This window comes from Lepidochelys olivacea (genome assembly GCF_965140295.1).
Source record: "Lepidochelys olivacea isolate rLepOli2 genome assembly, chromosome: 2".
Taxonomy (NCBI): Eukaryota; Metazoa; Chordata; order Testudines; family Cheloniidae; genus Lepidochelys; species Lepidochelys olivacea.
In genome coordinates this window covers 184,295,287-184,322,929 of record NC_140412.1, presented here as the reverse complement: position 1 = coordinate 184,322,929, position 27,643 = coordinate 184,295,287, and the positions used below count along the sequence as shown (strand labels likewise).

The window sequence follows — 27,643 nt, the reverse complement described above, 5'->3', positions numbered from 1 at the left end:
TAATATCTTTTATTGGGCCAACTTCTGTTGATGAAAGGGGCTATCTTTTCCGCTTCACAGAGCTCTTCCTCAGGTCTTGGGAAGATAACCAGAGTATGAGAGCTAAATGCCAGATTGTTAAGTATAGGGGGTTCACTAGGCTGTAGGAGAGCACTTAAAATAAAGTGGGCATTTAACATTTTTGCAGTTCCAGAACAAAAGAAGGTAGTAGGCAGTAGGGTGTGTTTATAAATTGTTGTAATACTAATGAGCCATAAAACTAGTGACTCTGGTCCATGGTTTTTAATGTCCAGCAGAGTTATCGATTTAAGTTCCCAGGCTCATCTTTTGAAGGAGTTGTACAGGTTTCCTTTGAGGATGAGGACTGAGAGGTCAGATATAGAGTGATCGCTTTTTGAAAAGTGTTCACCCACAGGTGATGTGGTGTGTTTCTTTTGTCACTTTTCTATGTGAGTTTCTTTGCGAGCATAGTTCATGTCTGGTTTTACTCACATAGTTGTTGCTGGGGCATTTGAAACATTGGTTGAAGTACACCACATGTTGTGATAGGCATATGTAGGATAACATTGGAGATATGTCTACAGGTTTTGCATCTGAGTTCTAGCAGAGTCTGGTGCTGCTTAGAGTTGGTGTGTCCTGGTCTGTGGGGAGCTTGCTTCTGATGATGAGGTTGGCACGGTTTGAAGGCCAGAAGATCTGAACACTTTTGGCTGCTGATAGTCCCCTGACTCTAATAAGTTTCCTTCTCTGGAATATGGAGTTTCCCCTTTGTCTTTCTTCATGAGCAGTTGTAAGATTGTTAATTTTTCTTGCACTTACTAACAATATCTGAGGTTCACAGACAATATTATGATGTGCAGTGCTGTATATTTCCTTTTGTCTTGACTGTTAACCTTCTGGGAACTGTGCATGCAGCTAGGGGTGGCAAAGGCTTCCCACATTCCCTGTGTTTTTTGTATCTTTTCATCAGCATTGTTCCTTGTAATATGTCACCTCTTTCCAGCACCACCCTTTCATCCGCATGTTTTTTCCCCCCTCACTTCCTTCAGGAAGAGCTGGGCATTGCCTGTGAGCTGCTGGAGTCAGACTTCGTCAAGTGCAGCGTGGGATTTCCTTTCATGAGATCGAAGTGCAGGGTAATGTGCTGACTGACTTTCACTTTAAGGAGGATAGCTCATGAACCCCTCTGTGCCAAGGGAAGAGGCAGGAATAGACCCGCAGGGGAAAGGCATTATGAGTGTGTGACACCACGAGTTTTCACAGCTCTCCCATAGGGATACTGTGGCTGCCTTTCGTAATTGCTGTAAGGTTGGGCTCTTTGTTTCCACTGAAGAAAGTCAGCAGAACTGCTGTGCCCATTGTAACAGGCGTGCAGTACTAATGGAAGTTGACTGGTGCTTTGCCGCTGCCAGAAAATGATTGTGTAATGCTTCCTCAGCAGAAAGTTAGAAGAGGGCTCTCCACCCAGTCTGTTTTTGTTGCACGGCTTTGTTTTATTTTGTGTCTTCTCATGCTATGAAAAGTACATTAAAGTGCAGCTATGTTTAGATCAGTGCCTACAAAAATGACATAGTGAATTTCCATATTGTCTCCCAATGACAGCTAAATAGAATTTTGCTCAATTAGCTGGTGGGTCAGACGACAAACTGGTATCTGAAAATCCAGTTGTGTTCTTTCTGCTCTGACATCGCCTACAAAAAAAAGATTGCAGTCAAAACGTAGCTTACAGTTTTATTGCTCGAGGAGTAGATGGAATGGTGAAAGCTGTCTCGTCTGGGGAACATCTGACCCTATGACTGTTAGCTCGTTCCCTAATAGGTTAGGGCATCCTTAATACACTGACAAATGTATGACAACTAATATTAAATATATAAATATAGAATATTTCTGCATGGATAGATACAGTATGTAGCTCGAGGGGAGGGAGGGACATGAAATTCTAGATTAGGAAAAGCAATCTATAATACTCACTAAATGCCACTTTTTCTTTCCATAGTATGAGTTCAGTGTGATCTTTGATACAAGCCACTTGTCTGGGGAAGAGGAGTTTCTTACATTCCTGGTCACGGCCCAAAGGTAAGGATCCCTCATCTGGCCATATTTCTTGGTGGAATGTGCAGACTCTTGGCCATATGAAATAGACATGTTTTATGATGTATAATAAATAACTGAAACGTAATGATTAGGACCAAATTAATATATTCTGGTGGCATACAGGGACCATAAAGCCATCTTAACGAGCATGCCAAGTATCCTGGGTAAGTGGTTAATCCTGATACAAGGAGGTGTGCTAGGATTGTCTTTGCACTCTTGCTGTCAGATGGGTGCAAATTAGAGCAGCCCTTAGTGTGCTCTAAATCGTATTGGAGGGCAAACCAGCCCGTAGCTGACTCCAGGATCACGGGATCACAATGTGGCATGAATCCACCTTTCACCACTCATCCCTTTGAGTCTTGCATCAAGTGCAGCTCAGCTGCATCTGAGCATTTGTTCCAGTGCTTGAGAGAAATAATTGATTGGACCCAAGTCAAAAAGCCATCTGCATTCATTAGATGATAGGTGGCCAGGGTTCTTCTCTAACCTGTTGAAAAGTTGAGCACGTATTTTTTTCTCCCTCTGATCTTTTGTGTGGTGTGACTGGATGTATGAGACAGCTGAGCAGTGTTCTGCCCAAAGAACATTGTGAAACTTGTTATGAAGTGAGTTAGGCTGAATGTCACTTTGAATACAGAATTCTTAGAAATGTGTCCATAGGGATTGGATCTTAGAATTAGTGAAAACCATAACATGCCCTGTCTGCTTTCTAGGGTGATCTGTCATAAAGAAACAAAATCTAACTGTGATTAGGTCACAGGAACTCTCTGGATTCATATAGGAATTGATTATAGTGCGGCTTTATTAACCTGTGCTCCTAACGCTGTCACTGCTGAAACGTGATTAGCTGGGGCTTTCACTTTCTGTGCTGTCGTGTGTGACTGCAGATGCATGAAGAGGCCCATTTGGGAGCCTTCCATGTCAAGACAAACATAATCACTCTTAATCCCCCCATCCCCACTTTCATGATGAACCCCCCCCCCCCATAGAACTGTTGGAGATGAGAGATGAACACTAGCAGTTGCTCAGTGACTCTGTTCTTGTAAAGAGTAATCCCCCAAAAATGACAGGTGTGTGGAACAAGATCCTGTAGCATGTGCTGCTGCTATGAAATACTGTAAGAGAGCCCTCCACATCAGAGGGTCAAGGCTGTTTGTGTCTGATACATTGGAGAAATTTTATTATCCTTGAAGAGCAGTGCATCCACCCTATAGCGATCTTATGTGTAAATCATAGTTGTTGCATGAGCTTAGTTCCATGGAGACTGCTTTAATTTCACCCAGTCTGTGTTTTCCAGAACTTATAAGACATAATGAAGAGGAATAGACATATAACTTGCTCCCTTGGGATCAGATCCATCTCCCAATATACTTAATAAATTTTCCTTGGTGTCTTCCCTTATTTTATGAGGAATCTAACATAACCTATGACGAGCCTTCCATTAAATTATGCATTCTATACTCCACATTGTTGTACAACATATAAGGAGCCTAACATGTTCTCCAAGTTAGTTTTCACTTTGTGTTTGTGAAAGTTTTCACTTTGTGTTTATGAAAGGGGGAATATGAAGGGCTGGTTCAAGGAAACCCTTGTCCTCCTCCGCTACAAAGCATAGGTTTGGTGTAGATGTAAGGGGTTGTCGGTCCCTCTGGGGTGGGAGAGATCTATAGTGCGTCAAGAACTTGTATGTGCGTGCACGTACATAGTATAGAGAATCAGCGTAATTAGAAGGAGGAGGTTTTTTATATAAAGAAGGAGGACAGAAAGGAGTCTTGTGACTAAGGACTTAGACTGAGCCTTGGGAGGTCTGGGTTCCTGTCCTGTTTCTCTCACTTTATATAAGTGATGGAGCAGTTAAGTAACTTAACCAGCAAGTTCTAGTTCCCCATCTAGCAAAAGAAAATAAGAGGGGAAACCTGTGATGTGCCCCAGTCAGCCTGAGATGAAAAGGAACATCCTGTATACACAGGGTTCTCAAGCCCGCACTGTAGCAGTGTCTTAGTACAGAATGGTTCTTCCTTCCTTCCTTCCCACAGTGCTGAAAGTATAGGAAGTACACATCTATCTAGAAGTTAAACCTGTCCCCAGTAGTAAGGGGCCCCCAACGGGCTCATTGCAGCTGCAAGTTGGGCAGCACAGTCTGAAACAGGCTAACAGCTGGATAGTCTAATATTTATTGTACAAAAACATGCACTTTTTGGGGAAGCAACGTGGCTCGCTAGAGCTAAATTCACCAAGCCTTAGTCTCCTGTCATACCCTTTGCTGACAGAAATGTTCTACCTTTTTCAGAGCTATAGACACACACGTGTACTCCTTTGAATTCCACTCACACACAGATGACTAGTTCCACTTGCAGGCACTGCATCTCCCTTGGTATTTGTGACGTGCTACAAAATGACACTGTTTTGGAGACTTAAAACCCGTGCAAGAGGAAAGGCTGCTGTAAAATGTTTGCTGGCTGGGGTGGGGTATTTGGAATGCTCTTCTGCCACGTGCTTTTGTTTATTGGCAGTCACATCAAAGGAGCCAGTCACAGAAGGCTGTGCTGTATGCCATCAGCAGCCTGGTTTTTTCACAGTCCTATTGAACAAATGTAGCCGCCTGCAAAGCCAGCTTAGCACTTTATACAGGTAGTCCCAAGGCTGTCTGTTATAGCCTCAATGACACTGCCCCCAAATAAGAGGGGTTTGTTTGGTCAAACGTTTAGGTTTGTGAATGAATCTTTTACCGTGATAGCAGAAAGCCAAAACTGGTCCCTTAGATTATGCTGCTGAAATCTGAAATAATACTTTAAAAAGGTAGTTCAGGATTATTTTTCCATCTTTTGGTGGAGTTCAAGCTCACCATCAGATTAAGTATCTTTGCAGTTTTGACCTGCAAGGGTTTGCTCAGAATACAGCAAATTCTCCACAAAGGAATAATACAATACTTTAAATATGCAAGCATCATTTGTGGAGAGGATCATTTTATATACCAGTATTGATTTAATACAGCACCCCCTTCAAGCTTTAAAACATACTACAGAATCATAAACTGTATACATATAGCCATCATTTTACCCACCTCTTGAGTGGAATGTGTCAGCTATTTTTTGATGGCACGAGCAACATTCCACACTGGGGCTAGGACATGAAGAATAATGTGTCAGTTTAAAGCAACAGGGAATTTAGGAAAGCAATTATTAACGTTGGAAATTGGCCACACTTGAGGCCCTTACTCATGGGAAATGTACCATGGGACCTTCAGTGACCTGAAGTAAGCAGAAAGACCTCAGACCTCAGGCTACACTGCTATTTTAGCCAGTAGAGCTAGTGCAAGTCTGTATACCTGCACTGGGAAGCATGCTCCCAGCTGCAGTGTAGATTTACCCATACAGTAAATGCACAGAGGCAATCCACAAAAGACAAGCTTTGTGCGTATGCCCCCTCCAGGGCACAATTTACAAATGTAACCCTTGATCTTTAAAAGTCTCTGTAATGAGACATCACTCAAACACAGCGGTTCAGAGTAAAAGGCAGATATGAGATAGTAGCTGCTGACTGCACTTCTGTAATTTATTGCAAAGCTTGTAGGTTTACAGCATGCTTATTTGTCCTTTCTGACACAGTGGAAACCTAGAACACTCGGAATCGCTCCATGACAACACTCTCACCCTGTCTGTGCCGCTGATGCATGAAGTGGACTCATCTATCACTGGGTAAGTGACCAATTATCAAATGACAAAAAACACAAATAAAATCCTAACAAGAACATGTGAATTTCATCCAATGGAAAATTACATTCTTCTCTTTGTTTACATGTGGCCAGAAAGCTGCTTTCTTCTAGACTTGTTTCCCAGACTTTGAAAACAGGACATCGTCATTCATTATCTGGGATGTATTTATTGCACCCCATCCTCCCCCAACCAGTAACATTAGATATTTTAGTCATTGATTTAAGTTGCTGTAATTCTGTGAATGTGATGAACCTTAAAAAAAAAAAAAGATGGGGCGCGGGGGAGGTAGGGAAGACTAAATTAATCAAATCTCATTCCAGAGGATGTGTCTAAAGATATGGCTGAGAATTGCCAGGCCAAAGGTTAGGGTCAAATGTTCTGGGTTTCTCTGAATAATGGTGAGATCTAACTATTTGCCTTTCTGTTTAATTTCATAGTCGGAACTAGCTTGTGTTTATGTTTTAACCCCATTTTCCCTAGTATGAAAGGAGTTTAAATTAAAACAGAGAGATCCACATCACTATCAAGGCTGAAATACTTGCAATATACTGGACACTGTGTCTCTGTAGATAAATTCATGGAAGATAGGTCGATCAATGGCTATTAGCCAGGATGGGCAGTGATGGTGTCCCTAGCCTCTGTTTGCCAGAAGCTGAGAATGAGCAACAGGGGATGGACCATTTGATGATTTCCTGTTCTGTTCGTTCCCTTGGGGGCACCTGGCATTGGCCACTTTGGAAGACAGGATACCGGGCTAGATGGACCTTTGGTCTGACCCAGTATGGCAGTTATTATGTTCTTATGTCCCTCTCTACTGGCTGGACCTCATACAGAGCTATTTTCTATAAACTAATGGACCTGGTCTTTTAGCTCTGCCATTTGAGGCTGAACCTTTTAGATCCAGAGATCCCAGGTTCAATCCCAGCAGGTGACCCAGGCAGTAACTGACTCAGAATTAGGTGATCCAGACACCAAAGAGGAATAATGATGTCTGCTGGGCTCGTGTGGTTTACATGTACCGCCCACTTGGGGAAGCACATCCTGAGCATCAGAGGTCTTCAGAATTTCAAGCCCTGTACTGGCCATTTGTAACAACCTTCTGAATGGATCGTTTGTGGTGACTGAATCCATGTGGCATGAGCATCTACTGCCTGAGCTAAGGACCGTGGGACTACTATACCTCTAGTAAAGGACAAAGACACACTTGGCCACTGTTACAAGTTGAGGAAATAGATACCTGTGCTTATTTGAATTCAATGTGTGAGTCAGCAGAGGATGCGGGTAAACCTTTAGATGCATGGCCAAGTCTGGATTTGACTATTTAGGCCTGTATTCCTATCACACTACACAGGAATAAAGTCACATAACTCCCATTAGTGCACAGAGTTGTCATCCATGTGGAAGATGTGGGTGAGCCTATTCAGGCAAAAGAAGAATGCCATCGAACCTCAACATAAATCTCAACCTTTTTTGAGGTGTGAAAAAGTCTGGCTAACATTTTTCGTTCATTTTCATTTTTTAATATGTCTGCACTTACGGGCTCCGAACCAGATTTTGTGCCAAAATACTACAAGAAAGACTGTCTCCCTAGTATTTCTGTCCCTATGGGAAGCAGGACATGCTGGAAATTTTAAGAGAGATCCTGTTCTCACCACGTTTGTGGCCCAGGTTTTGCAGATGCCCAGTAGTTCGGATGTGTTTTTATTTGACCTGATCCTCCGAACATGTTAAGTTTGCCCATGACTAACATGTAAAAAAAATTCCACACTGAAAATACAACCCTTAGCAGTACTGAAAAAAACCCTTGCATTAAAGAATGGAGTCAAATATGTCTGCATGGAAATCCATCTACATTTAAACTTTAATCCAGTCAAATCCTTGCTCCTTGATGAAACTGATGATTCTCAAGCACAGAAAGGTTTCAACTATTATTCTAGGATTCCTGGATTCTCCCCTTTAGTGAATGAAGATCCTCCTAATGTTTCAGAAGAAAACATTCCAAAGAGTTTGACGCAACTTGGGCTTCTTTCCTTCTCCTCATAATATCTCATTTAAAAGACAAGTCTTGAAAACCCTGCCTAACTGATTTTATGGATTACTTTCTTCATTCAAATACATTAGGTGTAGCTAACTCCAGAGCATGACGACACCTTATCTGGTTACCAGAACTGAGTTTACTGATCGTTTCATCAGAGGAGATAAAGTTCCAAAGCATGATAACATTAGTGATGCTCTATTTTGGACACCATATTTTTAAAGAATATTTTCATTTATTATTGAGGATCTGAGTTCATGATAGAGATCCTTAGCCCTGCTCCTATGCTATGTAAAGGGATGCAGTGAAATAAATAGGCCCTGAAAGCTCCATATCCAGCTGTAGAGAACTCTCCTGGCACAGGCACTATGGAAGCTAGCAGTAAGGCTGCCTTCTGAAGACCCTCTCGTGAGCCCCAGCATAGGAGGCATGCTGAGCCAGGAGGGGCATGTCGGATGCAGCTCTTTGGAAATTCTGAGCACCACTGCCATCCATATGGTAGCCTGAGGAGGCTGTTGTAACTTAGGTACCCAGGGCTGGCTTAAATTACACCGGGATCCTCTTCTGCCCCTGGAACATCCTAGGATTAGGAAGACATAGCGGGAGGATTAGCCCCATCTTCCCCCTGGGTTGTGAGTTTTGTGCAGTGCTTCTTAGTCCTGCTGGTAAAACAGTGTTGTGTTTTACACTGTGATGAGAGCTTGAGACTGACATTCAGGAATCCTGGCTCCTAGCTCTGCCACTGACTTGCTGTGTAATCATGGGCAAGTCACTACATCTTTCCTGTGGCCCATTCTCACAGTCTATAAAATGGAGAGTACATCCCCATAGTTGTTGAGAAGTGTAATGAATTAATGTTCATGAAGTGCAGTGGAAACAATAGACAGAAATCCATATGTAAGTGAAAATTATTACTGTTTTTAAAACAGCTTTCTCAGATTAATTTAACATTATCAATGACCCACCCCCTGCAAACCTAGTCAAGGAAAACTTGCCGTGTTTTAGAAAGGTCTGCAGGACTGAGACAATAGCAAGTGACATTTTTACCTATTTCTTTTGTTGCCATTTTAACAATACATACTAGTTGTATTCAGTGTTGATAAATAGAGCTGAATGAGTAAGTCATACCCAGTAATTGATCAGACAATTTTAGGGCCTCAGTGGAGATACACTGGCATAAAACTGGAGTAACACAAAAGTGAATCAGGCCCTTAGTCTCTTTTTCTGTTGCAAACTATGCATGAGCGATTCCTTTAATTTCTTCTATGAACTAATTTTTTTTCTCCAAAATTATGCTGATTAGGACAGTGTAAAGCAGTGTAGCTCTACGATAGTCCATGGAGTTATGCTGCTTTACAGCAGTGGAAGATCTGGCCGATTGCATTTTTTAAAAAAAGGTTTGTGGGCCAAATGCAAAAAGTATTTGACATTCCAGCTTTGTAGGTGAGTTGTGATTGGCCAGATGGTGTTAGTTTTACTTTCCTCATTAGATGAGCATTTCTGACATGAACACTTGTGTGAACAGATTTACAGTTTGATTTCCACAGAAACTCATATGGCTTTGAAATTAGCTTTCTGCAAACCTTGCTACCTGTAAAACTTGATTATATAAATGGTTACACAAAATGAATACAGAATGGTGCTTGTGCATTTAGGATTAATCCAACTCTCACAGAACTCAGTGGAAGTCTTTCCAATGGAACATTTTTCAAGAGCAGGTTGCATGCTCAGAGCTCTGAGAGTCTGGAAAGAAAGATTTCAGTTTCCAACATGAGAGGACCAGGGCATGGACAAGAAGTTTTGTTGTAGGCATGAGGAAGAAGGGACAGATTTTAGATATGATGTTAAATAAGTCTCACATTGACTGGGGATAGCAGAAAAAAGACCCAGTTCAGGATCCATTAAGGTTGTATTTGTCTGAGAAGAAAACAAAGTATAGACAATAGGATGGGAAGGGGTCCCTTGAGTCACCTCTCCTAAATCTCTATATCAAACTGTATGAACTCTGCACTTCACTTTCAATCCACAAATGTATTTAATATAGAAGACAGATAACTGAGAGATAACTAAGTTCATGTTTTAACCTTTCAGAACTGTCTCTCCGACTTCCTTTGTCTATGGAGACTCTGTGGAAGCATCCAACTTTGTTCAGATGGAGAATTATGAATGTCTTTTTCAGCCTCTCAACTTCACTCTTCAGGTAAAATTGATCCATCTTTACAGCTTCTTCTCTTGACAGCACATCTTTTGTGGGGAGATTGGTGCACGTTTCCTATCTCAGAACAGTGTGTCATACATACGTTTTAGGATGCTGTATTCACAGTGGACTAAAATAGTCTCCAGGGATGGTGTTTTTCCTTATCTTAATATATTATTAAAAGATTTACAAACAGGGCATCACAGTTTCATGGGCAGGGAGCTGCCATTGTTTGATCGGGTCTTTTTCCCCTTTCGTCACACGCAGAGTGAACAGTTTTGTTCATTCAAGTGTCACATCTCGATTCAGTCCCATGTTTCCAAAGGGAAAAGCCATTATTTTCAGTGGCATTATGGTTAAACAGAAGGTTAGGCAGCATTCATTCACGAGACCGAGCAAGTGCCCTCTCAAAAGAATCAAGGCTTGCTGCATGTACATGTCAACACTACAGCGTGCACAGCGCTCCCTACTAGAGAATAGTGCAAAGAATGGGCCAGAACTGTGCAGCTTGTTTGTGTCTCTGTGGAAGTTTAACAACAAAGGGTAGAGGTGAGAAGGGGTCATTTTAAATATGTCACACAGGATCTCAAAATTACCTGTGCAGGTCTGTGGGATCATCCTTTTCATGTGGATGACAGAGCTTCCCGGTGCAGTGTAATCTCTGCGATCCATGTTAGTACAAGATCTTTTTGATGGGACCAAAAGGAACTCATCTCACTACAGTCACTGTGTTTCATGGCTATCTTTACAAATCCTTTTTGACCACTAGATGGAAGTAGGTGATGACATATCATACAGAGTGGGAGTGTGGGGGATCATTTATAGAATATTGTAAACAATAGCTTTTCATTTTCCCTTCTTTCCACTGTTCTCCTAGGCATGATGCCACTTAACTCATAATGGGTAACACATGTCTCCATCTAGGGGCAGGCTATAGTCCAGAGCAGTTAAGACCCTCCTGTTATGCACTGCCTGTAGCTATTTATTAAAAAGGAGTAAAAGCAGGGTGTTCAAACTGGGATTTCAGTATGTTAAAGCTCTTGTGAACCAGACTCCTAGGTCCTGTGACTCTGAATTCATTCTTGAGGATTTGCAGTTTTTCCAGTCATTTATTGGTTAGAAAACAGATAAAGACCAGATGTACTGATGTTTTGACTAGATGATCACTTTCAATAAAAGAAAATTATATAAAGTATAGGGATAGAATCTATACATTGATAATATATCCCTCCCTCCCTTCTGATCTCTCTCACACAAACATAAGTTGCAATGTAAGAGAGTTTTCATATAGAAATTGGCAATGATACTATAAGAAGTCACAGATCTGACCTCCAGTAAACTGGTAAACCTCGGACCGTGCGTGCGTGTGTGTGGGGGAAGGGTTTCATAATGGGTAAAGCATGGTTTGTATCACAATTTGTTCAATTGTTTCTAATGATTTCCCCACCATTTATTAAACTTCTCCAGATGGAGAAAAGTAACATTTTCTCAACAGAAAAGAGATTAATTGGTAAAAATACATAGGGTTTTGGGTGATTTTTGTATGTGAAAATCTGCATTGAGTCAAATATTTTGTTGTGAATAATGTGTTGTGTAATCCAAATACCTCTTATTCCTGAACTGTTTTTCCTTATCATGGTGGGATTATCCATTTTTAAAATTTCTAATTTGTTACATTAGGCTCACATTTCATGCAGTATTTGTTATGTTCCATTGTAGTTGTAGCCTCCTCTCCTTTCTTGTGCCTCAGGGCTTTTGTAAAGACTTGGCATTCTGCACCAGTCCTCTTTATCATTCATGCATTCCTCAAAATATATACAATGCCTCAAGTAGAGAAGGCTTCATATTTTAATATTTATAGTCCCTTGGACTAACAACAATGCTGGTGTGGATCACTATATATTTAGACAAAGAAATCTCAACATAGCTGAATGTTTTTAATTGGATTGTTTAATTTTTTGATTATATAAACATTTATATATGTGTACATATTAGCGATGGTCAGAAAATGTTTTTTCCCTCCCCATGAAAAATTTAGACACAATATTTTAAAAACTGAAATTTTTCATGGATATCTTTGATTTTTTGGGGGAGGAAAAAAGTTTTGCGTTTTATGCCTGAAACTTTTCAGTTTGGGGCTGGAAACTATTTGATTTTACAATAAAAAGTGAACATGTTTCCAGGAAAATTCTTGTTCCGTTGAAACCCACCAAATATTGAACTGAATTAAGGTTGCTAAAGTGCATTTTCTATCAACACAGTCAATAAACCCAGAATTCCAGTAGTCCTGTTCATCATTCCATTTTGGTTTGTGCACTTTAAGAAAAAAACACACAAAATATAATGCAATGGTTACCATAATGGAAAAGAACAACATTGGTGGGAAAAGCAATGCTCTTTTCATTCTGCTAGTATTATTGAAGCATTCAAAATGTAGTCACTGACTGTGTCTCCACATAATGGACAAAAAGCCACATGTCATTTATGTTGGTAACTGGCTTTTTAATTACTTACCATTGTACCTAAGTGCTGTTCCCTGTATAGTGCACACTGTGAGTGAAAATACTAAATGTCAAAAGAGCAAAAATTAAACTAACCCTTGTGGCTGTATCCTATGCTTTATATAATAGTTCTTAGTGAAGACTGAAAAAATTAGGGACATGAGGGAAATTTGGAAATATATCTGTAATCCAGGTTCACTCTGAGTAACATGTGTAATGTCAATGAAGAGAATTACTGTTCTGCAATAATTTTATATTCAATGATCTTTTATATATGTACTTGTATTTATACGTATTTTCACACTTCTAGGTTTACAACACTGGACCAAGCACACTCCCCGAATCTTTTGTTGACATTTTGTTTCCTAACCGCCTCTCTGCCAGTGGGGCTGAAACTTTTCACATTCAACAGATGATGGTGAGTACTTTGTAATGTTTCCTCAAAGGTGAAGCTTCCAGTTTCTCACACTTAAGTAAGATCCAGCGTTAACTGTATTCTGATTAGTTTGCTCTCTAGTGGAGTCTGATATAAAGCCAATCTATGCTCATTTACATCAGTTTTCTGTACAATCATCTTTAAATAGGAAACTTAAAACTGAATATAACATTTATATCATATTATACCTCCTCTTTAACACAAACAGGATTTTTGACTGGTTGCTTACAAATGTTAGTAGCCTAATGATTTTAAAAAAATTTCTGTGTCTACCACCAAGAAAACCATCCCATGCGGGTGTTCTGACAAAGGATTCGCTTTTGGGGTTTGGGGTTTTTTTAAGTTTGGGTTAATATGTTAAAATATCATGTTTTGTATTGATGAGATATTGAAAGGAAGAGTTGGCTAGGGAGCTGATTCACTCCTCCCCTGTACAAATTCATAGTAATTGGATGTGTGTGGGAAACTGTGCAGAAAAGGAACAACCCAACATCCCAACTCACAGGTAAGCCAGGAGGCTGCACTGTACCCTTTTTGTGGCTGCTTTTCTAGCCTTTTGGCTGGAAAAGTAGCTGCAGCTGTTCCACACCCCAAATGCAGGTGTTTGTGTCACTGGATCAATGCAGATATATATCCAATGACCTCTTCTTTTGCACATAACCAAGATCCCTGTACATGCCAATCAGTTTGTGGCTCGTGCAAAGTAATAGCAGGTGGAAAGGCCCACCTTGCATGCTGCTTTACTTGTGCCCTTTTCCCAGGCTTTTTGTCTTGAAGAGTTTGGATATTCATAGAAGCATCTAGAAATGGGGAGGGAAGAACTAGCATCATGTTACCTGCTCAGATTGAGCCCATCCTCCAGCCCTTGCAGGATTTTTTACTTCCCACGCCTTTTTAATGCTTTGTTCAGCCTAGCTTAAAATGCAGAAGACAGTCCAGACTCAGTGTCATGTTGCCCACTCTATGCAATGTGGCATTTGTCTTTTGGCATTTACAGGCTTATGCCCATAAACTTTAATACTTGCTCCCCAAAGGACTGAGTTATGGGTGCCAGGGCAGATGGTAAGGACATGGAAGCCTTTTAGAACAAAATTCCAAATTTAGGCTTAATCCTGAGAGGTGCTGAGTTCATGCAATTCTCATTGACCTCCTGGCTTTTTAGGATTAGGCCCCGTGATGTGTTGGAAATGTAGGCACTTGTTTAATACTAACACTCACTTTCCCCAGATGTCTAGCAATGTCCACTTGTGGAATTGTGTGGCATGTTTGCACTGATACTGCTATTCTCTATCTGTCTAAGAAGATTATGGTATAGGGCCCCCATCACTATAGTATTTGAGCTTCTCATAAGCATTAATGAATTTATCCTCTCAAATTCTCAGGGAGGTAGGGAAGTGTTTTACAGATGAGGAGTTGGAGCACAGAAAGATTAAGTGATTTGCTTGAGGTCACGCAGGAAGTCTGTGTCAGAGCCAGGCATTGAATCTATGTCTCCTAAGTCTGTGTCCAGTGCCTTAAGCACAATACCAGTCTACCTCCTTGCCGAGGTTTTATTGACTGAAAAGGGAAAATTAAGCTATTGAACTTTTGAGGCAACATAGTGCAGAACAAACATCCTTTTAAAAACAAATTATATCCAAAAGCAGCAGACTGGAATGAACTTTGGAAAATGGGTCAGAAGTAGCCACTTTTTGCAAAAAGACTTTTGTAAGCACATTTACTGATGATTTCCATGTTTCTGATCAGTCTGTACTTCCTGTAGCACAAACAGCTGATGCAGTTGTGCAGAGGAATAGTGTCCCTTTCAGAACAATGCATAGCAAAGTTATCTGGAAGTTCTTCTTTTGCTTTCACATTCTTAGAAGTCAACATTATCAGACCTTTCAAAATGGATGGAGTTGCAATTATTAATAAGAATGTTCATAAAGTTGCATACACACTGTGAATAATCGGTGGTTAACTGCCAGGATTTACTCTTAAAATTCATTACATAGGCATCTTAAGTTTTGATGGCATAACACATTTTTCTGAAAGCCATTTAATACTTGTGCCTGCCAGTCAAAATTGATTTGACCCATTTCGTGTACAGTGCAGCATTGCAGTTTATGGATGCAAGCACGTAGAGTAACTATGATTCACATTTGAGTTCAGAATGCATATCGAGTACAATGTAATCTATATTGTGCCAAGAGCCAATTGTTCTATATTGTGTGAATTGGGTTCTCGTTCCATAATTCAGTCACAGAAATAATATGAAGAGAGTTGGATACAGCCCATTAGAACTGTTTGTGTCTACTGGAGGCATTTGTAGACAAGATTATCTCACTCCCTTTAAAACAGATAGCATGTTTCTCCTTTCTGCTGCTCTGAGCTTTTTGCTTTATTGCAGAAACTCTTCTAAAAGATTTTATTTCCCAGCAATGCCATAATGATCTCATAATGCTCTCTGCCTTTTACATCCTGAATCACCCAAATAACACTACTTGTTTATCCTTGACCCCCCTCCATTGTCCTCTTTTCCCCACCCACCCAGCAAGGAAGTCCTGGTAAGTGCTTCCTTCCTTATCAGCGGGTTAATTACTGACAACAGGGGAGGTGAACTATGGCTGAAGCACATCTTGGGAGAGGAGGAGCTTCCCAGCTGATAGGAGGGTGGGACCAGACCTGCTCCTCCCAAGAATCTTGACCTGCTACCTCACAGCAACTCAAAACTCCTTTCTCCCTGGCAAGACACCCTTAGTACACCCCCTAAGCCCTAAGAAATTAGCAGACCCAAAATGTCAGTATGCAGTGTTCTATTATAATACTCTAACCATGCTACTAAAACAACTGCTGCAGAACTAGAATGTTAGGCAGAGGCATCAGTCACTTCACTGGAGAGCTACAGCCGTTTGGGGAAGCAAATACAGCAGTAAGCAGAGGGGAAGGAGAGGAACCTGCATTACGTACTGTTCCTGTGTTTCTTGAAGAGGCAGATCAGTTGGTCATCATAACTAGTCTGTCCATTTTAGAGATGTTAATTTCCCCAAATCAGACTGTGCTAAATATATCTTAGTTCCTGTTACCATAACAAAAGGTTGTCCAAAGGGTCATAAGCAAAGTCTTCCGCACAGTGAATAAGCATTTGTTCAGAAGTCAAATGTTTGTTAGGAAACTGTGTCTGCTCTCACATGTGGTCACCAGGCTGGAGGATTATTGCTGATCGAACAAATAGACTTTTGCATAGTTTGTTTGAGACTACTATATAATCCCAGACAGAGATGCACTAATGAATGGGTTGCAGGAGAATTCATCTTAGGCAAACATTTATGCAGTTTATATTGCATTGCCTGACTGCACAAAAAGACTAAGATGAATACAGTAAGACAATTCCAGAGTCTGACTGTCTTTAGGAAATTCTGAAAAACCCTTCCTTTTCCAAAAGGCTTTTCCACCACTAGAATGGAACTCACAACATTCCTACTCCCAAAACCCCAATCAGCCAGCCTGAAATAAATCAACCTAAACAATAAAGCCAAAACCAAAACTAGGATTATACTAAATGTAAAAAATCAAAGCCTTGAATTCTAACTGAGCAGAGTCTTTACCCCCAAAAGGGAGACGCGCCAAAAATTGCCATGAAGTTCATTTGGAACATTACTGTTGCTATTGACTTTATGTGGAAGGTGCTCAGATATTACAGTGATGGATGGTAGTATAAAACCCTAAGGTAGATAAATAGAAAACCTATTTAATAATACTTTGCACTTCTGTAGCACCTTTCTTTCAAAGATCTCAAAATAACTTACAAACATTAAGTGGCTCAACTCCCCTGCAAGAGTGCATATGTATCATACAGGTGGCTACACACAGATAGAGAATAGCTTGTCCCAAATCATGCAGATTAGGGTTAGAGCAGGGTTCTCGAAGTCCCGGCCTACGGGCCATCTGCAGCCCGAGAACCTCCCCATTGTGGCCCACGAAGGAGAGATGAAGGCAGACATGCTGCTGGCAATTTCAACTACCGGCGCCGCCCCCCGCAGCTTCCATTGGCTGGGGGAGAGGGACAGAGATACCATCACTAGTTGCCGGGCAGAGTCAGCCATGGAGGCGGCATCACTTTTTTCCACAATGAATAGAAGTGAAAATACCGAACCTTGCTGCAATCCTGAAGGTTTCAACTGCTCAGTCACTGAGGCCAAACATCAACAGACTGACAGAACTGAAGCGTTGCCAGGTGGTTTGCCAACACTAAGAACTCTCTGGCAGGTGAAGAATTGTATAAAGTTGTATGACAGTTTTATTATTTCTCAGAAATTTGAAATAAAAAATAGAAATATATAAACATTTTCTTTTCTGAACACCATCTTCAGTGACATTATTGGCCTGCTGGGAGTATCTGAGCACAGGCACTGGCCCTAAGGTAAATTCAGTTTGAGACCCCTGGGTTAGAGTTAACAGAACAGAAGAGCTTCCAACAAATTTGTAGGAGTGGAATAGAGAGCTAGTTTGACTTGTCAGCCAACAAGTCCTTTGTCTGTATGGATGGTCAGCATGGGGGTCCGTACCAAATTAACCCTGGGATGTCCTGATGCTATTGTTAAATTAACAGTCCTGGATTACTCTGATCGGGCGGTTCTACGGAGCTGGATCACGTTGCTCATTTCATATTTATTTTATTTTTAGGAAAAGTATGTATGCTTATAAAAGTCAAGAGACTAACAGTTGGAAAATGAGTCTGTCTGTTTAAACTGGAAGCCAAATCTGGTGCAGGCAGAACCTTCATCCAGAGGGACCATGCTTTGTAGGATTGCCAGATTTTTCAGTCTCCATTCAAGCGATTCCTAGAATCAAAGCAGAATTGTTTTAAACTGGAGTGAGCTGTATGTATGTTTTTGGATTTCTGGGAAGAGCTAACTGTTATGAGCAACACGCAGGCCAACAAAATCATGTATCTAAAGAGCCTGTTTGGTTGGACTAAAATTATGACTATGAAAAGTACTATTATTGTTATTACTCAGATTGAGGCCCAGCTAGGTGTTAAACATACATATAGTAAGAGACAGTCCCTGCCCAAAGAGCTTGTAATCTAAATAGACAAGACAAAGGGTGAGAAAAAGAAATTACTATGATCCCCAGTATACAAATAAGGAACTGAGATACAGAGAGATTAAATGATTTACCCAAATGAACTGAACGCAGATCTCATGAGTCCTGTTCCGGTGGCATAACTGCAAGATTGTTGTTCTTCCTCTCGGGTTTCTTACTCCTTTCTGATATGCAGTTCCCGTTGCCCTTCAACAGGAACAGATAAAAAGCCCATACTGATTAAAAGAACACAAGGCAAATTACAAAACATGTTTGATGGATTTCCTCATGGTTGCAACTTCATTTCACAGAAGTCTTTGGTGTTCTGTGATTAGGTGAAATCTGTATAATACCATTAGAAGAAAATGGATGTATTTAGGGTTAAAAAAATAGAACAAATTAATTGGGGAAGAAATTAATAAATCGCAAAAGGGAAACAAACAGATGTTGTATTCCAAGATAGCATATTCATTTAGCAATAAAAATGTTCATTTCAGCGTTACTCTCTTCATGGGAAGAGTGAAACACGAAAACTCAGTGGAATAAATCCCAAGGTCACAGGTCTTTGCTGGTTGATGCTAGGTTACATTTTAAAATCCCTTTGTGTACAGTGTATTGCTTGCTTCCTTATATTTGTCAAGGCATAAGTCAGGCAAGACCCAGAACACTCAAAAGGGAGGAGCCAAATCTATTTGCTCATCCCATGAAGAGTCCCAAGCATATTCAGACTTTTCTTCATTTACACTGTGAAAAGAAATTTTAGAGTTCTAGAAACTTAAATGAAGTCATGGTCTCTGATGTTGATCTTGGACTTGCTTCCATTCTGTGTCAAGGATCTAACGTTTGGCATCCTCACTGCAGATGTTCAAAATCTCAAGTGATAGGAGAATATTAGAGCATCTTAACTTAAAGTGGTTGTGCATATCTGAATGCTGCATTAGGAATATGAATAGATTGTTAGGCTATGTTACTGGACACCGCACCTAGATAGAGTTACAGAACTCTCTCATGTGATCCCCATGCAGAAAACCTCTTGTTTGTTGGCAGCCAACCGAAGATTCGTTTAGTTTCTTTTCTTTAAAGTTTCAAGACTTGGCTCTGACTATATGCACACAGCTAGAGAATGCCAGGACATAAATGTCACTGATAATACTCTGTGTAGCTCATTGTCGTCATGGCAGCTATTTACTCTGAAGCTACTGGCCACCATTGAGATGAGGCCTGTATATGGAAATTCTAGAGTTACACCAAAGATTAATTTGGTTCACTGTGCTGCAAATGCACACGTATGCAATGAATGCTGCAAATGCACACGTATGTTTGGCATTTGTCCTTCCTCTCTGGTTCCCCGAAATCACAGGGGTCTGTGTCCATAATGGAGGAGGTTATTCACTCAAGGGAGTATATTGCACAATAGTTTGTTGACCCTCTTGCCTACTTTAATTTAAATTAATTTTTTTGGAGACAGAAGGCAGTTGAAAATCTTTTCCTTTCTTGAGCCACCCCACATCATCTTTAGAATCTCCCTTTGCCTCGGTACCCTTTAATCTAGTGGAGGAGTATAGCATGCCTGCCCTATATAGCCTGTTCTAGAGTGGCCAGGAGGGGTTCTGTGACTGTATGCTGCTTGAACAGTCATCCCACAACACAGGCATATGATGTCTGCCTCTGAGCCTGGCCCTTATGTGCTAGAAAGGAGGATCCCAAAGGTAACTCTCAAAGATCTCCCAGGAGTGTGTTCCTACCATCAGCATGATGGGCAGAAGCATGTGAGAGCGAACAAGAACTTAGGCCCCAATTCAGGAAAGTATCACTATGCAGGAAGGGTGCTTACGTATGTGCTCAAGTCCTTTCCTGGATCAAGGCCTTAAAACAGACTCTCACCCAACAAAATATTTCTTGTTTGCAGCGTTGTTGTAGCTGTGCTTGTTCCAGGATATTAGAGACAGTGTGGGTGAGGTCATATCTTTTATTGGGCCAATTTCTGTTGGTGAAAGAGACAAGCTTTTGAGTTTATACAGAGATCTTCTTCAGGTCTGGGAAAGGTACACACAGCTGAATATAAGGTGGAACAGACAAGGGATTAACACACATTATAAGAGACCATTCGTGGTTAAGTGGGAGGTTAACATCTCTACAGTCATAGGACAAAGGAAGGTTAGTGGGTTACATATTGTAATGAGCCATAAATCCAGTGTCTTTATTAAGTCTGTGATTTTTTGGTGTCAAGCAGAATTATGAATGTAGATTCCCAAGCTCATCTTTTGAAGGTGTTGTGCAGATTTCCTTTGGGAACAAGGACAGAGAGTTCAGATATGGAGTGATCGTTTTGTGAAAAGTGTTTACCCACCCAGAGTTGATAGGGTGTATTAGTCTTTTATCGTTTTTCTGTCTGAATTCATCTAAGAGTATAGTGATTGTCTCATTTCACTCACATAGTTGTTGTTGGGGTATTTACTGCACTGGATGAGGAACACCACATGTTGTGATAGACATGTATAGGATCGATAGATCTTAAAAGGTGTGTTGTGGGAGGTATCCTTCACTGTAGCAGTGGAGATAAGTCTGCCAATTTTGCATTTGTTGTTATGGAAGGGTCTGGTGCCTTTTTGTGTTGTTATATCTTGGCCTCTGGGGAGCTTGCTTCTGGTGATGAGTTTGGCAAGGTTGGGGGATTGTTTGAAGGGCCAGAAGAGGGACTTGGGGAAACATTTTTTTCAGTATGTGGTCTCCATTGAGTATGGGTTTTTACTGTGTAATGATACTCCATGTAGGCTTCAGTGTGAGGTGGTAGGTGACAACTAGCAGTGTGGAGTCGGAGGGTTCCCCCACCACAGTATTGAAACAGGTTCTCTCAGGGTATTTGGGTGGCCCATTCCCTGATGAGATCTACTTCTCTTGTGGAGTGTCCTTTTATGGTGAAGGCAGTTTTAAATTTGCTAAAATATCTATTCTGAATTTTCTCCTTGGAGCATATTCTGTAATATCTGAGTGCCTGGCTGTAGATAATGGATTTCTTGGAGTGGAGGTTACTGGATCTGTGAAGGTAGATATGGTGATCTGTGGGTTTTTTGCAGATAGTTGTCTGTAAAGTTCCATTGTGAAGCTGACTGTGGTGTCCAGGAAGCTGATGCTGGTATGGGAGTGTTCTAAAGAGAATTTGATGGATGGATGGTTGTTGAAATAGTGGTGGAAATCTATGAGGGAGTTTAGGTAGTCTGTTCATAGGATGAAAATATCATTGATTTAACTCAGGAAGAAGTATCACTGGTTTCATGGTGTATTTGTCCAGAAATATTTATTGACGTTTTGGTTTACTGGGAGCGTCTGAGTAGTTGTGTACCAGCATACAATGTTGATCAGATTTTCATGCACAACATTTGATGCAGTAAACTACTCTTGAATACAGTGCTGGGTAGTGCTTTCAGTAGAGAGTGGAGATGGATGTTTGCTTTAAAAACTTCTCCATGACTATTAGTTTTAATTTTTAAATGAAATCCCTTTGAATGTGTTTCCTACCCTTGTTGTGTTCATTTTGTCCAAACAGTCTAGTGAATGAGAATATTGACGGAATATTCAAGGAGGCAGAAAATTTTAAGTGAATATTGGCTAAAGAATTTTTTTTGGGAAAACACATTTTGAATGTATAAATATAAGTACTTACACCAAAAAGACTGATTACTGTGAGTCATACTTATCCAAACAAGGAACTGGAATGAACCCTATGACCTATGTATTTAATCAAAACACATCACCAAGGTTCAAATTGTGAGTATTGAATATTCACAGCAAACCTGCAAATTGCTCAGTTTATAGACAGAAAAAGAAGTGACGTTTGTCAATCACTACAATTTTTTCAACAGAATTTACTCATGACCTAAAGGTATTGAGGTAGTTTGGTATTCTGATTAACACCTTGGGTCAGTTACACTGTGTGGCTCTTTTCTTTCTGGGGAGAGCGGCACATAGTTCCCACCTTCATGGCTGTAGAAATATATGGAATCCCAGGGCTTTGGTAAAGGGAGCTGATTTGCTTCTTCCTATGGGTGGATTTGGATTGCAGTCAGAAGGAAGCAAGAAGTTTTGTCAAGTGAGCTAGATGTATGCACCACCCTTCTCAGATGCATGAAGGAAACAGAATATATCATGGCAATGAGGTATTTTACTGAGGCCTGGTGAAGAACATACAATAGACTTTTTGTAAGCTTCCTGGCCAGGAAATTCACCCTGAAGAATTACTGAATCGCAGGAGGGCAGAGTCAGCATTTTTTGTTTGTTTCAGGGAGTATGAGAATAATCCTTTTCCCCATTCTCCCATTGGTGGAGCTTTAACATGCCAAAAATAGTAGGGAGGGAAACTTGAAATGAATGATTAATTCTTCTAACATAAAAGTTTCCTGTAAGTTTTGATTTATGAGTCAGGCTTTTGTTTGCAAATAATTTGCTATAGCAGCATCGAGTTTGACGAGATTTGGGATGGATGTACGTTTTGCAACTAAAAAGTAGGGAAGTGGATCATAAGATGATTGTGATTGTGTAAATAAAGTTCCTCCTTGTTTGGAGGGATAGGGTTAAACTCCTATGCCTGAATAGGAACAAGAGGGTCATGTTAGAGGGCTGTCCTAACTGTTGAAATCCAACCTTGTGAGAATGTTCCCGAGTCCATAAAATGAAACCATTACGAGGTAGCGTTGAACAATCCTGACAGTAAAAGGTGGAAGATTTAGGGGGTTCTCTCTCTTTGAGACAAAAAGAAATAAGAACTTAAAACACTTCAGGTAAGGAAGGGTCAGTTTTTCGTTTAATCTAGGCAGAAAGGTAGCGTAGTGAGTTATCAATTCCATGAATACTGAGTCCAAGCCAGGACATAAAGAAACTCTGTATGGTGAACACCATAGACTATGCTGTTTGGTCTGAAAGCTAGAGAGCCAGGGGAGAACTACAGGGTCTTACTCTCTGTCCTGTAGTCTAAATAGAATCCTTACCCTGGAGGCCTGTCTCTTCTCTGATGCATGAAAATGCTATAGGTAGATTTCTAGGTCTTTCAGGGAAAACCAAAAACCTGTTTAAATATAACTCAGCAACATTTGGTTCAGCTGCTCTGAAATCAGGAAAGCTGCACAATAGAGACTCTCTTCATTCTTGCAAAGTTCCTCCAGTTTGTCAGATATTGATCTCTCCTTTCACAGCACTGCTAAAAGTTGCCTGGTAGTGCTTGGAAACACTGTGAGGTGCTCTAAACCCTGGCAGATTGAGAGTTCTGAGAGTGCCCTAGAAGTCACCTTTTCAGACTCCATAAGGAAACCAGTTTTTCTGCTTTGTTTTCAGAGCCTTTTGCTGATCAGCCAGACGAGTAATAACATTAACGCAGCAGGTTTAAAAAACACCATGGGCTTTTATGTCTTCAGGAAAGGCCTTGGAAAGGGACTGATTCGAGTTGGTAGGAGCTGGGAAGAAGGGGAGGATATCAAAGAAGGGTCAGCTCCTAGTTTGAAGGTTATAGAAGAAGCTCTCTAAAAGAAATATACCTTAAACTTTGTTCACCATGATATGGCGATTGGGCTTCTTACAGACCATAAGAGGAAGGAAGAACATAAACGTCAGTGCTCTCCTCCTGGATTTCAGCTGCTAAAGACTCGTGTGTGTGTGTGTGCGCATGTATATATATACACACAGCATGTGAATGTTAGGTATAAACTGTCCTTTTGGTTGCCATGTATGGCATTGCTCAGTTGTAGGCCTAAACTTCGTGTGGGCAGTAAAAATAAATCAAACTAATGCTCGCTGTTTCTTCTTTCTGTTTATGTAATGGTGCCCTCTGTCTCAGTAGGGAATCTTTCTCTTGTGAGAGTCACGGACTTTAAATCTGAATATTTTTGCTATTCTTGCTCAACTAGACATGTGGCGCCGGTTCTTGGATTAAATACTTCTGTGGGTGGCTGCTTAGTATTTGCAAGCAAATGTCAGGGCCAAATCCTGCCCTGGCCAGAGCAGTGAGAGGCAGCAGAAACCTGCCCAGTGCCTCAGCTGCTACAGGATTCCTCAAAGTGGGTTGAGGGAACAGAGGTCCAGGTGTGCACTTCACTGCCTCTCTGAGCAGGAGCGAACGTGTCCCCAGCAAGCATTTGCTGCTTGACAGTAACATGCCCAGTAGTTAGCTGGGGATGGCTGGTCTTGCTTCCTAACCCACAAGACCAATGTGATAGCAAGGCACACCCCTTAACACATTTTACACACTACCAACTGTGTCTCTTCTAAACAGGGCTGGGCGAATGGCTGGTTTTTAGGTTTGCTGTCAGTTCAGGGAAGAAAAAAATAGGTTCAGCTTGAACCGAATTAGATACCTCTGAAAAATGTCAATGAACCAAAAATGTCAACAGAACTTCACTTTTGGGTCAAACGAAACATTTTGTTCAGCAATCCTTTTAGTGTCAGGACACTTGTTGACGTAAGAGGAAATGAAGGGTTGTATTCACAACACATCTTGAGGAGTAGGCGGGAATGCCCACCTTCCAGTAGTAGCGCAGCGGTTAGGGCACTCCCGTGGGAGATGTGGGTTCAGTTCTCCCTCTGCCTAACGTAGGGAAGGGATTTGAATGTGGGTCTCCCACGTTGTACTGGAGAGCCCCAACACCTGTGCTATAAGGTAGTCTGTGGTGGGCCTTAGTCTTTCCTGTTGAAGCTGTTCTGCTTTGCATAAAATACTTTAATAGTCATTGGGCCACAGAGAGAGAGAGACTCTATAAACTAATGGTCTGAAAAGTTTTGCTCAGATCTAGTTCTAACGTTTACAGAGGATGAACAGGATCCTCCGTCAGCCTTTCTTCCTCCTCCCACTTCTGGAACCCTAGAACAGAAGATGGGTGGATTTAGCTCATAAAGAAGGGTGACTGTGGTATAAACAAAGGAGGCTGATTGCCAGTATCCATTTGTTTAGAAAGTTATTAACCAGTAAAGTGACTAAAACTGCAGGAACATTTCATTGTGTGGGGTTGGGGAGAAGGAGCAAGGTATATCAGTGGAATGTAATAATAGTCTACACTGGCTTTTATTTAAAATCTTATAACCCGTTATAGACACTTCAATAGTTAGACCATAAAAATAATGGCCAGCTAATATAATTTGATGAAGCTCCATTGGCTTCAGTTGAGGATCGGGCTACGTTACTTTTGGCAACGTGTGGTGGAATGGATGAGTCTTAAGGATTCATCTCTCTGGCTGGTGGTCAGAAAGATTTATTTGTATGCAGTTTGAGCCAGCTGATATATATCAGCATAACTCCACTGAATTCAGTGCCAATGTATGCCACCTGTGGATGTGGCCCTTTAACTATTAGCTGAATAAATAGTACACAAACCTATAATAGAATTTTACTATCATAATTCATTGTGTGTCTGTAGAATCTCCATATAGTAATTTAACTTTGCAACTTTTAATCACTATTTAAGGACAATGAGTTCTTAGATTACCCCTTTGTCTTTAGCAAAATCGCTGTTATTGTGTTCGTTGAATTCTTCCAGGGTTAATTTTTTATCCTTTTCTGTTGTTTCAGAAGTTCTTAATTTATTGCCAGAATCAACGGACTGTTCTGATTCAAACATATTTCATTATCTATGAATATTAAACATTTTTGGCAAGTACAACAAGTGCTAAGATAACATACTTACATAGTTTATTTTTCTACTGTATATAGCCTGACCTGGTCTGGAATTTATTTATCTCTTTAGATCTGAACATGTATGACTTTTTCAATTAACCACTCATATCAGTTTGTCTATATAAAATTAACACCAATAAAAGATGAGTTGGGATACTTCTATGAAGCAATTTTCCCTGATACTAACATATACAAATTACACTTTACATTTCAGACAAATGAAAGAGGATCTGTTATTTCTTATTTAATTTGCAGACTTCAACCATTTGTTATGCACGCATACATAAAGTAACTTACAATGGTAAAAAATAAAGGTACATAGAAGCTATCTGGTAGCAATTTCAAGAGGGAAGGTTTGGGCTTAGTCACTGGAGCCAGGATACTCTGGGACTTATGAGGAAACCATCCATTTTAGGGATGAACAGTATTCACAGTTTTGTGAAACAACTGACCTATGTTCAGACCACAAGTGGGTTTCCCAAATCCCTATAATTTATCATTCAGAAAGTTTTATGACTCTTGGTGTTTCCTTGAACTTGCTGAACTATATTCCCCCACAATCACTTAAATGTAGATTTGGTCCCATCATAGACATTCAAGGCCCGATTCTCCATTTTACCTTCGAGCACAATGAAGCTGCTCCTGTTTGCCATCAGTGTAAGTGAGAGGGGAATCAGGCTTGTGGAAGGGACCTGGGATTTTTGCTTTACCCCTTAGGTTTGATATAATGAGGAATTCCTTTACAGGGACTGCAGGCTGTTCCCAGGATAAAAAAAATGGGCTGGAGATCTGCATTTGCTTGCCAGGTTTCGTTTGTAACATGTGTGCACTAAGCTTGGTATTAGTACTGAGCTGCTTATTTCTAGCCGGGAGATCAGACTTAATGTTGGGTTGGGAATGGTGGCAGCCTTCTTCCTCTGTCCCATTCCCGCATGGGCCTTCCCCACATGCATACACTTGAGCCCCCACCCCCAAGCCAAAGAGCATCATTCCTGCTTCCCTACCTGTGGTCCCTAGTTGATCTCCCCAGCTCCCTCCTTGGAAAGTTGCACATCACCTCCAGCTCCTAGTGTGCCAGCCCATGCAAGGTGGCCTTGATAACATGTAAAACCTCATACTGCTTTTAAAGCCTGCTAAACTGTCCGAGTTAAAGTCTAGAAGGGAGACGAGTTTTAAAATGACCAGTTTAGTATGCATTAAAGTCAGTGCAGCCTGGATTTTGAAATTGTCAGTTAGCACATGTTAGCTAACACATGCTAACATCACACCTTTAAATCCTCATCTAGGCAAGGCCAGCAACAGGTGAGGGGAAGAATTACTGCACCGGAGGGGGTGGGGGCGGAATCACAGATAGGCAGAGGTGGATGTTGTGTGTACTCTGAGGTGGGGGGACCTGACTATACAAAGTGAGGGTGTCGGTTGGGGTGCCACATATTTTACTTCTCCTAGGCAAACCCTGGGTTCGACCCAGATTAGAAACCAGCTCTCTTCATATTGGAGTTACTTATTTAAAATATCTGGACTAGAGTAGCAGTTCAAACTCTAATTTTGTTGTCTCTGTTACCAATTCTTGCTTTGCTAGATGGGGAATAACATTCACATTTCACTGATGCCATCTTCTACCATTCCAAGCATTTTCATGATCCCCAACATGTGTAGGAAACTTGGAAAGGATGAGCCCCATTTAAGAAATTAAATCAGTGCAGCAGTTCCACACAATGGTATTAAATATCCTACATATTTTTGAAGCATGTGTTGTGTATATGCAGTGTATCTGAGCTGTTACATCCAGAACTGTTTGACCCCATAAGTGACTTTATTTTTATTGAGGATGGTGCAATTTGATATGGCTAACATACATTGCTACTTTATGCCTTTGCCCCCTGCTCCATGAGGCTATTCAAATATGCAAAGACTATTAAAGAAACCCTATGGGAATT

General features: G+C 40.8%; 1 protein-coding gene across 1 annotated transcript in view; it reads left to right on the top strand.

The window, feature by feature from the left end:
* ITGA9 (integrin subunit alpha 9) overlaps window positions 1–27,643 on the top strand; it is a 297,598-nt gene that overhangs the window by 221,751 nt on the left and 48,204 nt on the right. The window contains exons 19-23 of the mRNA XM_084620253.1: window positions 1,050–1,136; window positions 1,997–2,076; window positions 5,703–5,792; window positions 9,937–10,045; window positions 12,854–12,961. Of these exons, the coding sequence (XP_084476379.1) occupies window positions 1,050–1,136; window positions 1,997–2,076; window positions 5,703–5,792; window positions 9,937–10,045; window positions 12,854–12,961 (474 nt within the window). The remainder of the gene's footprint in view (window positions 1–1,049; window positions 1,137–1,996; window positions 2,077–5,702; window positions 5,793–9,936; window positions 10,046–12,853; window positions 12,962–27,643) is intronic.